The sequence below is a fragment of the Clarias gariepinus genome, chromosome 12, assembly GCF_024256425.1.
Source record: "Clarias gariepinus isolate MV-2021 ecotype Netherlands chromosome 12, CGAR_prim_01v2, whole genome shotgun sequence".
NCBI lineage: Eukaryota > Metazoa > Chordata > Actinopteri > Siluriformes > Clariidae > Clarias > Clarias gariepinus.
In genome coordinates, this window is record NC_071111.1 from 12635296 (window position 1) to 12650769 (window position 15474).

The 15474-nt window shown below is 39.1% G+C and overlaps 1 protein-coding gene across 6 annotated transcripts; it reads right to left on the reverse strand.

The window, feature by feature from the left end:
- Positions 1-228: 228 nt before the first annotated feature.
- msrb3 (methionine sulfoxide reductase B3) lies at positions 229-14158 on the reverse strand. Of its 6 annotated transcripts, none has more exons than XR_008361464.1 (7): positions 14010-14127; positions 6274-6382; positions 4839-4916; positions 4067-4095; positions 907-1004; positions 537-809; positions 229-393 (listed from the first exon to the last, which is right to left on the reverse strand). XR_008361464.1 is itself a non-coding variant. In XM_053508803.1 (7 exons), the coding sequence occupies exons 1-7, from the start codon at positions 14125-14127 to the stop codon at positions 639-641; spliced, it is 717 nt and encodes a 238-aa protein (XP_053364778.1). In that variant the 5' UTR covers positions 14128-14158; the 3' UTR covers positions 229-638. The 6 variants fall into 6 exon arrangements, 5 of the variants coding, with proteins under 5 accessions (XP_053364778.1, XP_053364773.1, XP_053364776.1 ...); XM_053508803.1 differs by adding an exon at positions 11573-11686 and having other exon boundaries at positions 229-809; positions 14010-14158; XM_053508798.1 differs by adding an exon at positions 11573-11771 and having other exon boundaries at positions 229-809; positions 14010-14148.
- Between the last annotated feature and the right edge of the window lie 1316 nt (positions 14159-15474).

The window sequence follows — 15474 nt, forward strand, 5'->3', positions numbered from 1 at the left end:
GCTAAGAATATTTTAATAAAAACAAAAAATCTCTCTAAGTGGACTACCTATCTACATAAAGTAGCTACAACAACAAGGTCAAAAATCACATGCTGACCTTCTCTGAAAGTCAAAAAGGCATTATAAAACAAAAATCTCATTCCAATGCTCACAGACATGTATACCTGACACACTGTAAGCATGTGCCTTTTCACGTTCTGATAAATTCACAAAACAAACTATGCCAAATAGGACTGAATAATTGTTTAATAACAACTGTCAACAAAACTGTAAATCAACCACAGTCTACCTCACAGTTCATAATATTGTTTTATAAAAACCACTAGTCGATGGTAAAAGCTGCTGCAGCACACAGCGGATTTTCTGTAGAGGCGTTTCAGGTGACATGCATCTCTGTAATGGGGAAATTTTTATGGGTGACTGACTAGTTGATCATATCAGTCAAGGCCATTGAAATAATGCTGTTTTTCTGTAGTACTGCTACCGAATATCTTTCTGGTTGCTGGAGAACACCCTTGTCTTATTGCTAGGCTCACCTGCAATGCATCAGGGTTGACCTGAATCTGGTCATCCAGAAGTGAACTTTGAAGGATATACATCAAAGTTCTGATATTTGGCTGATTTACCAAATTTTCCCTTCAAAGCTCAGTCTTACTAGATGTTGATGATTGGCCTGTGGTGGCGCTTGGTTCTGCCCCTTCAGGAGCAACATTTTTGGGCTGAAATGTGAGAGAGGCAGAGTTTATGCAGTAGCGCTTCCCAGTGGGCCGGGGGCCGTCGTCAAATAGGTGTCCAAGGTGTGCGCCACACTGAAAATAAGCAGAGAGTTAATTTCACACACGGCTCTATTGAACCACCCATTACAGTCCTGTGGTGAGTCATGTGTTTTTGCTAAAAGGACTGTACCTGACTACAGCTAGTCTCCACTCTGTGCATGCCGTAAGAGAAGTCATCTGTCACCGATACTGATTCCTCGTTGATCAGATCGAAAAAGGATGGCCATCCTGAAGAAGAGAAAGGGAAAGAAAAAAAAAAAAGAAAAAAAAACACCACATTGTTGTGTTATGCACTGCCAGTTTGCACATCTGCGGTGTGTGAGGTACTATAGTATGGGTGCATATTTGTGCTTGTTTTTATTCTAACCTGGAAGCACCAATAGAATGGAATCCCCCTACTACATCTTGGCTTTTCCCTCTCCGTCTTAGCACTTGGAGTGTCTTTTTATTAGACCCTGCCAAACCGCCGCTAAGCGTTTATTTTTGTAACTCATTCCAGACTAGATGTTTGGCGTACCCCCTCTCCAACTTTCTTTTCATTGCTTAGTAAGATCCTTGCTTGCCTTGTAATTAAAAGGACAGAATGAAGCGGTGGCCTTTATTAAACATAAAGCAGATTTCAGCATGCTCAGAGTGATTTGCATATTTTCATGAATTAAAAACATAAAAAAAAAACATACTGTTTTTGTTCTATATGTGGTAATGTTTAGCCTGACATGAGATACAAATAAACATGTAATATTAACACCTAAAAAAAACAGCGAATGAATTAAGTGCCATCTCTACCGAAAGACAGAGAACTTCTAGATACCACATGCTATTACAGGTGGTTTGTCTAACCAAAAGCTGAGGAAGTCAAATAAAAGTCACAGAAAATATCTGCCTAATCCTCGGTGTGGCAGACTATCTCTGTACCGCATAGCTTTAATGTGGAAGACTTCAGCTTTCTAAAAGGGGAGTGAATGGAAATAGCGGCCATGCCGGCTCATGGGTGGTCCTCCTCACGGCTTCCTGGGTAGCTACAGAGTCTGGAGGAGAGGAAGATCTGGAGCTCTCGCTCTCATACTGCTTTGACAAAATGTATTCATATAAAGAAGCCATCCCCAGCAAGCCTTCTACATTAATATAAACAATTAATGTAGCAGTTAATGACCTTGCACCCCTGGACCAAAGTAACTTTGCTTTATATCTAGGTGGTGCGATGAAGTATGCCCTGAGGCTCTCGCAAGTTCTTAAGTCACGCAGAACAATTTAAAACTGTTTGAGTTTGAATTAGTCATTCACAACAGCCGCTGATTCATAGGTTATGAAGCAAAAGCTGGCAGACAAAGCACATGTAAAAATGAAAAATATTTGACACGGCCTCTATCCTCTCCCTCTCTCTCTAGTCATTCCATCCTTAAATCTTTCTTCATTCAAAACAGATTAAAACTTATGTATAAAACAAACAAACAAAAAATGGTACAGGGAAGCAGGAGAAGAGGTCTGTGTTGAAAATAAACCTCCCTCAAGTTTCCACCTCCCCAGCTTTATCCTGTTGTTCACCCCAAGTTCAATAACCAACAGCATGTTCCTTCTTAATTGCTAAGCGGTACCATGCACTGGTAATTCTAGAGGCTTTTTCCTTTCAGCCAGCTAGACATGGGGCCCGGACTGTTGAGACCATATGCTGAACATCAACAGGGGCTTATCCCAGGGATCCCACAGAGTGCAAGCTCTCATTGACACACGACTGCTCCAAGTTGCACGGTCGCATCATTAGCAAACATAGTATTACTGATGTGATCATGACTGACTTGAGGCTTATAGGAGACGACTCATTGTTGAGATGCTATCTGTGGTTAAAAGCACCAGTCGGTTCCTCACCCCTCCCGCACCTCTTTCCTGCTCTGCCGCTCCCCAATCCTTGGCCCAGCATGCCTCAGCCAACCCCCCCCCTTTCCTCCTCCCTAGCTAGGGAGGCAGTGCTTGGCCGCAACTACAAAGCCGCAAAATTCCACTCAGACACAGGAAGCTCTCGAGGGAATATAGAAATCCTATGAGTCAGAGCAGGAGAATCCCGGTGGATCGTTTCTGCACTGATCTAATGGAGTTTTATCAGTGGATTGAGCGGAGCAGTGAATGGAGCAGTGTAGCAGTGCTCTGACAAAACAGGAAATTCAGTCTATATGAGGCTGGCCTGCAACACAGACTGCATACAACGCAGGAGGTTTTGGCTCTGGTCTCTGCAGCAAAGACAGAAATCACTCAGTGCAAGGAAAATCCTATTTTTCACCGTGGGCCCACATGGTTTCTATTACAGGTTGTTTTCTGTGGGGAATTCATGCATGCTTGTAGGTTGAACAGAGACGGAATAAAAATAGCGTACATAACACCACAAGAGAAAATGTTTTGGATTGCAGAGCTGTGAGACATTAACAAACCGTTCCCAGAATAGTATTTGTATTGTGTCATGCTCTGCCACAAAAAAAAAATTTTTTTTTTTTTTTTTTTTTACACATTTGAAATAATACATTTTACTGGACCCATGCCTGTGACCTTTAACACACGGCAGAGGCCTAACTAAGATTAAAATTGCAAGACTTCATTTTAAATAAATTGGTGCAAAGCTATAAGGCACAGTCTTTTTTCCCAATGTGATGATAAAAAAATAATAATAATTGCTCAGAGTTATGTACTAATTGCAAATGAAATGGAATAGTATTGTGCTTGATGTGAACAAATTAAGAGCTGCGAATTCCCGAAGGATTACAAAAAGACAGCAACCTAATGTTTACTGCCGTTACATTAATCTTAGAGACACAGATAGTGTTCATTAAAATAACTGGCTAGATATTTCGTGAGCCTATTAAAGTCAGCGTGTTCGCCTACTTCACGCATGTAGATAAATAAAAATGTGAACCTTTGTAGCCCGCATTTAGTGCCTTATTAGACGGCAGACTGAGTACACCCTCGGCCTTGCAATCAACCATAAAGAGGTCAGAAAGGTCAACCTCTCCCTTATGAGGAGTATGAGCAACAGAGAGAGAAAAAGAGAGAGAAACAGGTCAAAGGCAGCAAGTTTATATTTTTTGCGTGGCAATCGAGACATATTTCATTCTTTAAGTGCAGCACTTCAATTTTACAAAAGAAAAGTCACAAGTATTCACACATGCATACAACTTGTGCATTTCCTTATTAGCTAGATGCTAAGATGCTATGCCATCAGATACCTAGAAATTTAAATTAACATAACTGGTCTGATTAGAGAGATTGGAAAACAAAACAAACAAACAAACCAAAAAACATACCTGAACCAGAATCAAATTTCTTATCAGACCTGCAACAAAAAGAAAAAAAATATTTAAAAAATGTATTTATTTATTTATTTATTAAAGCTTAAAAAGTTGATTTCTTCAGAGCTGAGCTGTCTAACAACAGGTTCAGAAAAAGAAAGCATTACACCTGATGGGGGACTATTTTTCCCCAAATGTCAAGTCATGGTCTAACTCTGAGCTCAAACTTTTATTACAAAGCCAAGTGTTTCCCAAGTGTTTTATTTTGTCTAATTACTTTTCCCCTCCCCCCACACACACAAAAAATAATTTAGGAAATATCGAGCGAGCAATAAGTAGGCAATTTGTGTTCTCCGAGCACATACTTTGGAGGATGGGAGGGAGGTTGTCTATCTCCTTTGAGAACATTGTTCCTAAGATATGGGTTAATGCAAGCCATAAATTCAGCATCCTTTGAAGCTCTTCAGCGAGTTGTGGGAAAAAGTCGACCTGGTAATGGCTCCTGGGCTGCCTTCGGACACCCTGTCAGGTAGAGTTAACCTCTTACTGCATCTGGGACATGTGTGGAGAAGCCCAAACCCACCAATCACCCAGGATGAGACATCGAAAGTGCATATCAACCAGGCAGAACAACTGACAGTGGTCTGTTACTAATATCTTATTAGCACATGCTTTGGAGGGTTTTGTAGGCTCTAACAGAGCTTTATGGTAATGATGCTGGGCGGGAGGTAAATTATGAGAATTACTAACAATTCATTAAAAAGTATTCTTAAAAATGGTAACTTACGCAAACAGAGGGGTGCCGCAGACAACACACCTGTATGTCCCCTCCTCTTTGTGGTCTGTATATTCTCCCCTGAATGCACTAAAATGTACAAAAGACAAGATTCATTATTTACATGCGCTCATACAGACTAACTCAATATTTGAAGATGTTTCATACTTGCTTTATTGACCTTAAATCCTTTACCTTACAAACATGTTTGTGGCTTGTTACCAAACTGCATTTGGTTAGTCTTGCTCAACACATCTGGTTGAAAGGGTCATGAAATTCAACATGATTTATAAACAGTTTAATCGTGACCACTATGCTTAAGAAGCTGATCTGGATGAACATGGCTGGTTTAGATCAGGCCGCAGTGAGGGCGACACGCAGAGAGAGGGAATATCTAAAAAGGGAGCAGCTTGGTTTTGTAACCTCTGATCGTCTGCAAGCCGCAGGCCTCAGAAAACTCAACACCCTCACCCACACGCAGACTCAGGGCCTGGGGCATTTTTCACATTCCTCCTGCCAATGGGCCGATAAATACTTTCCCCACGTGTGCTTTGCTGTGGCCTAACCCAACCAGAGAAGGGGAAAAAGTTCTGCCTTTTTCTCTGCAAACATGACACGGTTTGCAGGCTGGCATCCTCAGTGCTTTCGACCGCGCTCTTGTTTCCTTAAACCAGACAGGCCAAACGGAGACAGCAACAATCTCAGAACAGTCAGGAGACAACTATCCATCCGGCACTACAGAAAGCTCATGTGACAAATCTCTGATGTATTTCATAACCATAAATCACTAGGGCGGATGTTTTGAATATTTGTGTAGCTCTCTAAAACCAAAAGGGAAAAAAAAACATTTCAAATGGTTCAAATAAGGAGTACAAAACATATGAAAAACATCAGGGAAAAGGAGGCTTCTAATATTTGCACTCTTTAGGGCTACACAATATAGAAGGACAACAAAACATATTTCTAAAAATCTCCTAAAATGTTTTTTAAACCGTTTAAGACTTTCCACTATGTGTTTTTTTTTTTTTATACTTTGTAGCCAACTTTGTTTAGGTTTTTGGCATTTTTAATTGTCATTCATTGATGCATTATGGTGTGTAACTGCTGTATACATTATACCACCTAAAGACAACCTTCAGATGAGGATCAGTCTGACAGGTGACGGTGTGCTGACGCCGCAGCTACGGAAATTCCCTTTTTCCCCCCATAACCATACATACAACTTTCATACATTAGGAGGATTAAAAAAGTGTTATCCACTAGATGGCACTTCAGAACCAAAACATCTCTGTATGACAGGCTTCCTCACTACTTTTCAAATGTTGTTGATGATAATGGATCATGAAAATTAACATGTCATATAGCATATAAACTTACATGTAAAAAAATATATATACTTAAATGATCTTTTCAGAAACTCATCAACACTCTCTTCTGATCATCTCACCTCTCTGTGCCCTTTTCCTGAGTAATATGGTACTGCATAGGGGTCAAGCGCTTCCTCAGCTCTTCCTGAGAAAAGCTTTGGGGCCATGTCTTCTTGGCACGGCTTGTCCCTAGAATAAGTTGGGGAGGATGCAAGTCAGTATCTTTAGTTTACCAACATTAAAACACTTATTGAAAAAAAAAAAATCAGCACCGCAAAACTATATGCAAATCAAATTAAGCCATCATATAGCAGTTTTAAAGATGACCTGTTTCTGCATAATTCCAAGCCTGAGCCAGTGTTCATTGTTCTGATGTGTGGACAGGTTATGCACATGCTCAAAGATTTTATTTCTACACCGAAGCATGCACTCGGTCATGCTCAAAAATTTTTAAAGCGCATCAACCAGGCACACATGCTTCCATTTTGAAAATCTGGGTTCTTGTTGAGCAATTTTGATTACTAATATACAAGAGTATATTTATAATATATGATTTATATGATGACCAAACAGAATCGATGCATGTTGACTCTTGCCTTGAAAACTGTACGGCATGTGACAGTGGGTCAGTGCAAAATGATGTGCTACAGCCAGAGTATTACACTGTGCATTATTTATCAACTAATTTGTACCTTGAGTAAACATCCATGTCATCAGTTCCTTGCAAGGGGAAATACCTACAAGCTATCTAGCATTGCATCTATGGGGACACCTAGAGGGCAAATCAATGACTGACTAAATACTGGTCCATTTACACATAAATAACACAATTTAATACCCTAAGAGTAAATCCAAGCTCAATTTTTTTTTCCTACTTAACACCAAACTAGCTGCAGCATGCAGTAAAATACAACATAACTGCTTTGAATGTCCAGCTAATACTAATTTACCCCCCTCACTGGATAAGAGTACTTTCATTGTGCGTGTGAGCCCAACAGTGGTTAAACACTACTGTGTTATTTTCTGAGCTCCTGCTCAGTTGAAGGCCATGTGTTGGGAGATTGGAGTTCCTGTCACTTGTGTTCTGTGTGGAGAAATTCTGGCCACAAAATTGAAACCATGTGAAAGGAGGAAATAATAGGGTCTTTAAAGGGTCCCACTGGCGAATGGGGTCCAATGAGCAGCCTCTTTCTCTGTCGAGTGAGCACAAAGGTACTTCTGAAAATTTGCAAACTCTGGGAGGAAAAGAGAAGAAAGAAGAGGAAAAGAGTGGGGAAGAGAAGAGAAGATCCCTCCTTACAGGACTTCCCTATATTCTCACAGGGAGAGGACTTCTGGATCCTATTAGATAGACATACTCACACAAAAAGAGAAAGTGACAGAAAGAGAGAGAGAGAGAGAGCTAAAAGTAAAAAAATAAAACTGAAGAACAAAGAATGAAAAAAACAATGCTAGAGCTAAAAACAAAGATGAGAAATATAAAAAATGAAAATATGATAAAACAGGAGAAAGCACAAGAAATAAAGAACTAGAAAGGGCAAGAAAGAAAACAATAAAAAACGAAAATGATTAAAAGAAAATGATAAAACAATAAAGAAACAAAGAAAGCAAAGGAAAGAACTAGAAATAGCAGGAATAAAAGAAAGGTGAAGCTATGTAAAGAAATGTGAGGCTATCCCTAAATAACATTAAATCTGCTCAGTGTCATTGGATTTAAATTCTCCAGTACATAATACATTTTGTCTTCATTGCCCCATACTACCATAAAGGCTGGGATCTGCTGGTTCTGCTACTGGGATCCAGTAGCAGTTGTACCATGTAAAAAATAAAATAAAATAAAAAACAGCAAAACAATTTGAAGCTCAGCTGTGCATGCAAGCTTAAAGGAAGTTAGGAAAAATGTTAGACATCAAATCCATGAACAACTGAAGAATCTAGACTAGGAAAAAGAATGATGAAATCTGGCACCAAGGAGTTGTCAAATACAGAAAAAGCAACCTCTCCTCCCTTTTCCTCTCCTTTTTTTTTTAAGCAGTGGTCTTTTTTTTTTACAGTGCTGTTTTTACATTATGCATGTGTAAATACACTTTTGAATACATTACTGCTAGATTAGCATTAACTCTGCACAGTGGCTTTTCCTGTAAGTGACGTCATCCAATACCCCTTGCTCACGCAAACACTCATAAGTGCGCACATAGAGGAAAGCACGTGTTAGACCTTGCAGAGGCAGAGCACGCTACACACAGTGCACACACTGCAAACACACAGCGTCCAGTGGACCTGAGGGAAGCCCGCAGGCCTTGAGTTTAGCAGGTTGGTTTTTGGTCACCAAATGCAGAAGATTGAAGCCAGACATGGATGCTGCTACCACGGTGGACGCTGCCGCAGGACCGACAACAGGCTCAGACTAGAGAAGGTGGGGAAGGAAAAAAAACAACAAAAAAAAACAACAAAGGCGGGGTACAGGAAGGACAGAAAGAAAAAAAAAAACACAAGTCAACAGAGTCAGTTGGACACATAGAGCAGAGAGGTCAACCTTAGGACGGTCCCAACCTCAGATGCTCCTTACACCACTGACAAAAAATAAACAACGACATATCTTTTGTACACATTTTTGGCTAAATATCTCTCTACATTTCTGTGTACCCATTTTACAGTAGAAAAGAAAACTTTAAGTAAGTGATCATTCTGAAGCACGTTATTGTCACTGGACTAAAATAAGGATTTGTAAAATTAATTTAAAAATGTACTTAAAATTAATTATTTAAAGAAATAAATTAAAGACTTAATGATGAAGCTAGAGCTTGCTTGTGAGACTAATCCTAAAATTCCATCTTTTAAGCTGGAGAAAGAATTTATGAGAACAAATGACGGAGGAAGCAACATGAAGCACCTCATTTTAAATGAAAAGCTAGCAGAAGAAAAAGCTTTTTTCCAACAATTTATGCTACAGTAGCTTCTCTGTGTGGTCAGAAATTTCTGCAGTATTCCAAACAGTCCACCTGGTACATGGTTAAAGTCAAACAGATCACACTTTTTTTCTTTATTTTGATGTTCAGAAAACAGTAATACAAAGAAGGGTAAGAAAAAGCTTGAAGTTAGTTTAGAAAGGTAGAGTTTGATCAGAAACTACAGTACCAGTCAAAAGTTTGGACATGCCTTCTTATTCAATCATTTTTCTTCATCTTTATTGTTCAAGATTGAAATTGAAATTATGACAGAACAAATATGGAAATATGTAGTCAACAAAAATGTGTTAAATAACCCAGAATATGTTTTATATTTTAAAATCTTTAAATCAGCCACATTTTACTTTGATGAAAGCTTTGCACACTCTTGGCATTCTCTCACTCTAGTCACCTGGAATGATTTACCAAAAAATCTTAAAGGAGTCCCCAGAGGTGACGAATGCTTGTTGGCTGCTTTTCCTTTACTCTCCAATCCAACTCATCGCAAACCCTCTCAGTTGGTTTTAGATCCAGTGATTGTGGAGGGCAGGTCATGTGATGCAGCACTTCTTCTTCTAGGACAAGTAATCTTGAGGCGAGTTTGGAGTCATTGTCCTGTGGGAAAACAAATGATGGTCCCGCTAAGTGCAAACCAAATGGGATAGCATGTTGCTGAGAAATGTTCTGGGTAACTGTGCTCTCAATCACCATCAGTATCACCAGCAAAGCACTTGCACACCATTACACCTCCTCCTCCATGTTTTACATAGGGAAAAAACACACATTCAGGAACCGTCTGTTCTCCGTCTCTATATGTCTAAAAAAGACATGGTCAAAGATTTCACCCAATCAAAAAGCAGTTTTCCCCACTGATCTTATGTCCATTTCTTGTGTTTCTTTCTTCTTCTTCGCCGCAATTTGTCCATAAAGGTCTGTCTCACTCTGAACAGTGGATGTTGAAATACGTCTGCTGCTTGAACTTTTGGTGACTCTAACATAAGTTGCTGTAAATTTTCAGTTTCTGAGGCTACTCATTCTAATAAACTTATCCTCTGCAGCACGGGTAGCTCTTGGTCTTCCTTTCCCAGGACAGTCCTCTTGAGAGACAGTTTCATTATAATGTTTAATGATTTAGGTGACTGCACTTGGGAAAGTTCTTCAGATTGACCTATCTTTATTTCCTAATAATAGTCTTTTTTCTTTACTTAAATAAGTGCTTCGCTAATAGACAGGAGTAGCTAAGTGGTTAAGGCATTGGACTACTGAGCAGAAGGTCCCAAGTTTATCCAGGTTCAAACCCCACCACCAATTTGCCACTGTAGGGCCCTTGAGCAAGGCCCTTAACCCTCAACTGCTCAAACGCGTAATAAGATAAGTAAGTGTAAGTCACTCTGGATAAGGGTCGTCTGCCAAATGCCACAATGTGAATGTAAGTGCTTCTTGCCATAATATGTATTTTTATAGTAGTAGCACTAATTGGGCTACTGACTCTGTACCCAATCTTTCTCTGCACAAGACAACTGATGTTCGAAAGCATAAATTAATTCTCGACAAGGCACACCTGTAAACTGAAAACCATACCAGGTGATTACCTCATGAATCTGATGAGTGTGCCAAACTACAGTACTTCGGACAATCTAAAATATAAAACTGGGTTGTTTAACACCTTTTTGCTTACAAGATAACATACATGTTCTGTCATAATGTGTCTTTGGTATAAATGTACAATGTTGAAAATAATAAAACTAAAGGGGGGAAAAAAAACACTGAAAGAGAAGGTGTATCCAAACTTTTAATTGGTTGCGTATATGGTCGAAATCTAGTGGTAAACACGCTTTCAGACACAAATACCTACTTCAAAGAGAAATCATAGCAATTTTTCCAGACATGTTGTAGAATGAAAAAAAAATTATATTTCATATGTTAGAAACTTTAAGTGTTACAAGTTGAATAGATTTCAGTTAACAAAAGTGTCATTCATTAAGCAATTTCCCTCTGGGATTAATAAACTTATTTGAATCTTGAATCTTGAATGAAAAGACAATGTGTCGGGAACACAGTATGTAGGTGTGCAAAATCCTGCTCATTGTCAAATCAGTGTCTCCTCTGGCTGTAGCACATGATAAACCCTTAGTGACCTTTGGATGGCAGGAAGTGAACTAGCCTAAACATTGAGACACTGTCTAATAATATGGACAATGTCAAACTTTAATGGTCACATTGTGACCTAAATGCAGAGAGTATAAAAGCACTCTCTGCATTTGCAGCACGCTGTGCTGTATGTGATGGCTCATTAGAGCTGGTTGGTCTTAGGGTACAATTTTTTTTTTCTTTTTTTGCTCTATCTTTCAGTAACAAAAACTTTAATCAATCCTCTTATTATCTTTCTCTCTGGACTGGTCACAGAAACAGACATCTTAAATTACAGTACCTAGTGAAACGTGTGAGCTGAGATTTAGTAGTCGCTCAATGTTCATAATAGACCTTGAGTACTGGAGAGTGGCCACTGGGGCCAAAGTGCGGAGAAGATGGTACGCCATCACACCTATTATGTTGTAAATTCAAACGGCGATAGAGCAGCTACAAGGAAGAAGAGTGGGTTGAGGGTCGTTCAGCACAGACTGGTGAAACTATAAAATCAAACAAGTGCAGCGTTATAATACTACAATGTGCTAGTGTAATCCAGAAAAAAACAGGACTCATTATACCAGTGCAAAATCCATCCATAAAAAGCCTACTACTACTACTGAGAAAACTGGACACAATCTGTAAGCCAGAGAGGCAGAAAATATGTACGGCTAGAATTTATGTGAAAGGAGGTCCATCTAGTGGTCACACAGGTGACACTGATAAACACAAGCGTGATATTTTCATCTACTGGACTAAAGATTTTATTCATTCATCTAATGACTGTGCTTGGATTACATTACTGTGACATTCAGCTTTGTTTTTTAAATAGGTTACATTACTGTGTGAAGAGGTTTAAAATGGTATAGTGAAGAGGTTTAAAATGGTATAGGCTTTTATTAGGATATTTATTCATCATTACCAAATATTTAGTGCAACTCTAGCAATGACTTCAGAGGTAATTTAACAGGCTAGAGGAGTGGCACCATTCACTGCTTTGCCATTTTAAAAAAGTCAAGCCATCTGAGCCATCATGACAATGATTTACTGGAGTTAACTGAGGCCACCTTTAAAAATAGACCACCGTTACACTTAGCATAAGTTATAATTAGCTAGGTTTGCTTGGTGCATGCTTGACCTTAGGTTTGTAATTGTTTCAAAGTAAATGGTCTTTTTTCTGTCAGCCAAGACATCTAAAATCATTTAAACTGAATAGTACAAAAACAAATTTAATAATGAATCAATTGTCTTGTTTTTCATACAAACTTTTAATCAATAGGCCTTGTTCCTTATATGAAATTCAATATTTTTCTTTTCATTTCAGACACGGGTTGGCTTCTAAACTAACTAGAGAAGACTGACTAGAACCCGAACTCAAGACTTTATCAAAATTAGCCCAGAACAATCTAAGCAAAGTAGAGGAGAAAATCATTTGCGCATGCAACATCAGTTCATAAAGAAATTTTCAAATATTCTGGTATTCAGTGTACGCCAACAAAGTCAGTGGATGCCATATTTTGTTCTTTTCAAATACATTTTTGCATATAGATATAAACATTCGGCCACTCTGTATACATATTTATTTTTTTCTGCACAGATGCTGAGTCACTGTGGCTTAAAAACAAGACTTTCCCAAATTTCAAGGAGAGAAATTTAAATGTCAAAACAATGGCACGTCCAATTTTTTGGTAAACTGTGAAACTGGCTGCTGTTAAAATACTGAAATGTAAAACCAAAGACTAATCATTGAGGGAGGGTCAGAAATCCTGCTGACATTTCATTACTCCTGCAGCTTTATTTGACCGTATATGGCAGTGATGGCTGTAAGAGAGTCAGACTGACATTATGTAAACTCTGCAGTAAGTGTTCCCATCTTCCAAATGGATTTGAGCTCCAGCATTAGGAATTAAACCTGGTATCGAATGTCAGAGAGAAAAGCATGTACTGTCTGGTAGTTTTGGGGTTTCTAGCCATGGTAGACACTGCCAGTGGAAAATCCAGCTTTGTTTGTCTGGATTATCATCACCAGGTGGGGAATTAATGCTGGGAGGGATGAAAACAAATGCTAGAAAATTCTACTCCACTTTTAAGAAAATAACACAACAATAAGGCAGATAGAACAAACTGAAAGTTTGTTTAAATACAGTAATGATGAAGCTGGAACTTACCAGCTTAGCCTGTGTGTTTGGTTCCTGGTCAGACTATCCTGGGTTTTCAGCAGGGTTTGGCACAAGACTGATTTGCATTATATATAACCCACCTGTATAATTTATTATAATGTTTAAAAATATAAATAATCCCTATGTCCATGAATTACCCGGTTATCACAAAGTTGGCCTAGGTTTAAACATCTAGCAATAACTCATTTAATCAGTCATCAAGACTTTTTTTTGGCTTGGAATTTTGTTTTACATGTATCTATTACTCGTTAGCCAGTTACTATAGCAACAACAGTTAACAGACACTGCACGCGCAGGTAGACAGTTAGCTAGTTAGCTAGCTAGCAAGCAAAGTACGGCAGCTAGCTAAAGTACTGGCATTTAAACACCAGCTAGGAATAAATAAAAACCTCAGTTGCTCTCCTAAACCACGCGGTTACTATGAGAGAGAGTTATTTCTGTTCACGCCGCCAAAATGTCTAATACATTTCCAACATATATTATAGCTAGCTTGGTACAAAAAAAAATGACACGTCACGTTTGAGTATTTTCTAATATACAGTGAAGAAAAACGGAACTTACCAATACAAATAAAAGTAGCCAGGAGCAGGTAAAGTGTTAGAAGTGAACTTGTTGGTCGGAGCTGCATCGGTCTGACAGCGGAGTCTGTGCAGGACTTGTTAGGTAATGACAAGTGCATTGTGGGAAATTCCTCACACGGCTCCTGTCATCTCCAAATATGAGCAATAACGGCGATTTAGTCGCTCGCGCGCGCGCGCGCAAATGGCTCACTAATAATCAGGGACAGTCTAAAGCCGAGCTCTTGTTTACTCAAGAGTCATTTTAATGTGACGTGAAGAAATATTTTTCACCAGAACTCGTACGTGGGTCAGTCCACAAATATAGTGGCAAGTGCTGCCACTTAGTTTTGCTAATGCCAAAATCATTTAACAGACACATTATTTGTATATTTTCATAAAATGTAGTGTATTTTTTTAAATCATGTAATACATTTTCTTACTTTAAAGTTCAATATTTAATTGTAGCATTCAAAAGTGTCACTTTTCTTGTCACTATAATCATACATGAAAGTGTGGCCATACACTTTTCAAAGATTTTTATTATTATTTTTTATGAAATCCAATTTTCTCCCCAGTGCTTAGTGTGCCCTGTGATGGATTGGCACCCTGTCCAGGGTGTACCCCACTACGTGCCCCAAGTCTCCTGGGATAGACTCCCATCCCAGGAATCTTAGAGCACGAGGCAAGGTACACCCTGAACATGGTGCCAATCCATTGCATGGTACACATACACAGCAATTTGGGAACGCCAATTAGCCTAATCAGCATATCTTTGAACTGTAAGAGGAAGCCGGAGTACCAAGAGGAAACTCACCAAGCACGGGGAAAACATGCACACAGACCCAAGGCGGGAAGATTAGGCAAACCGGTGTTCCCAAATTGTAGTATTTGTCCCCTTAAATGGATTGCCTCCCTGTCCAGGGTGTACCCTGCCTCGTGCCCAAAGTCTCCTGGGATATAGAATGATGAATGAACTGCAACATTAACACCACCCCCAGGTGAACCTGTATTAATTATCAAGCAAACAGATAATTCTTAAAGTCGGTGTGTTAGAAACAGGAAAAAAAAAATGGGTAAGTTCAAGTATCTGAGCAGCTGTGACATTAAAGGCCAAATTGGGCTATCTCAGGTACCAGGTCAGAACATCTCCAAAACAGAGCACCTGTGGAATGTACTGGACAAACAAGTCCTATCAATCAATAATAGGCCTAACCAAACAACTAACAAGACTTAAAGGACCTGCTACTAACACCTTGGTGCCAGATACCACAGGACACCTTCAGAGGTCTTGTGGAATCCATGCGTCAAAGGGACAGAGCTGCTTTGGTGGCACAAGGGAAACCTACAACAGTCATGAAATTTTAACATTATGGCTGATCTATGTATATTCAGTTTATGATTCAAATGCATATAGCTTACACTACTGTTTGGGAAAGCCAAGTCATCTTTTTCAACATCTACAACTT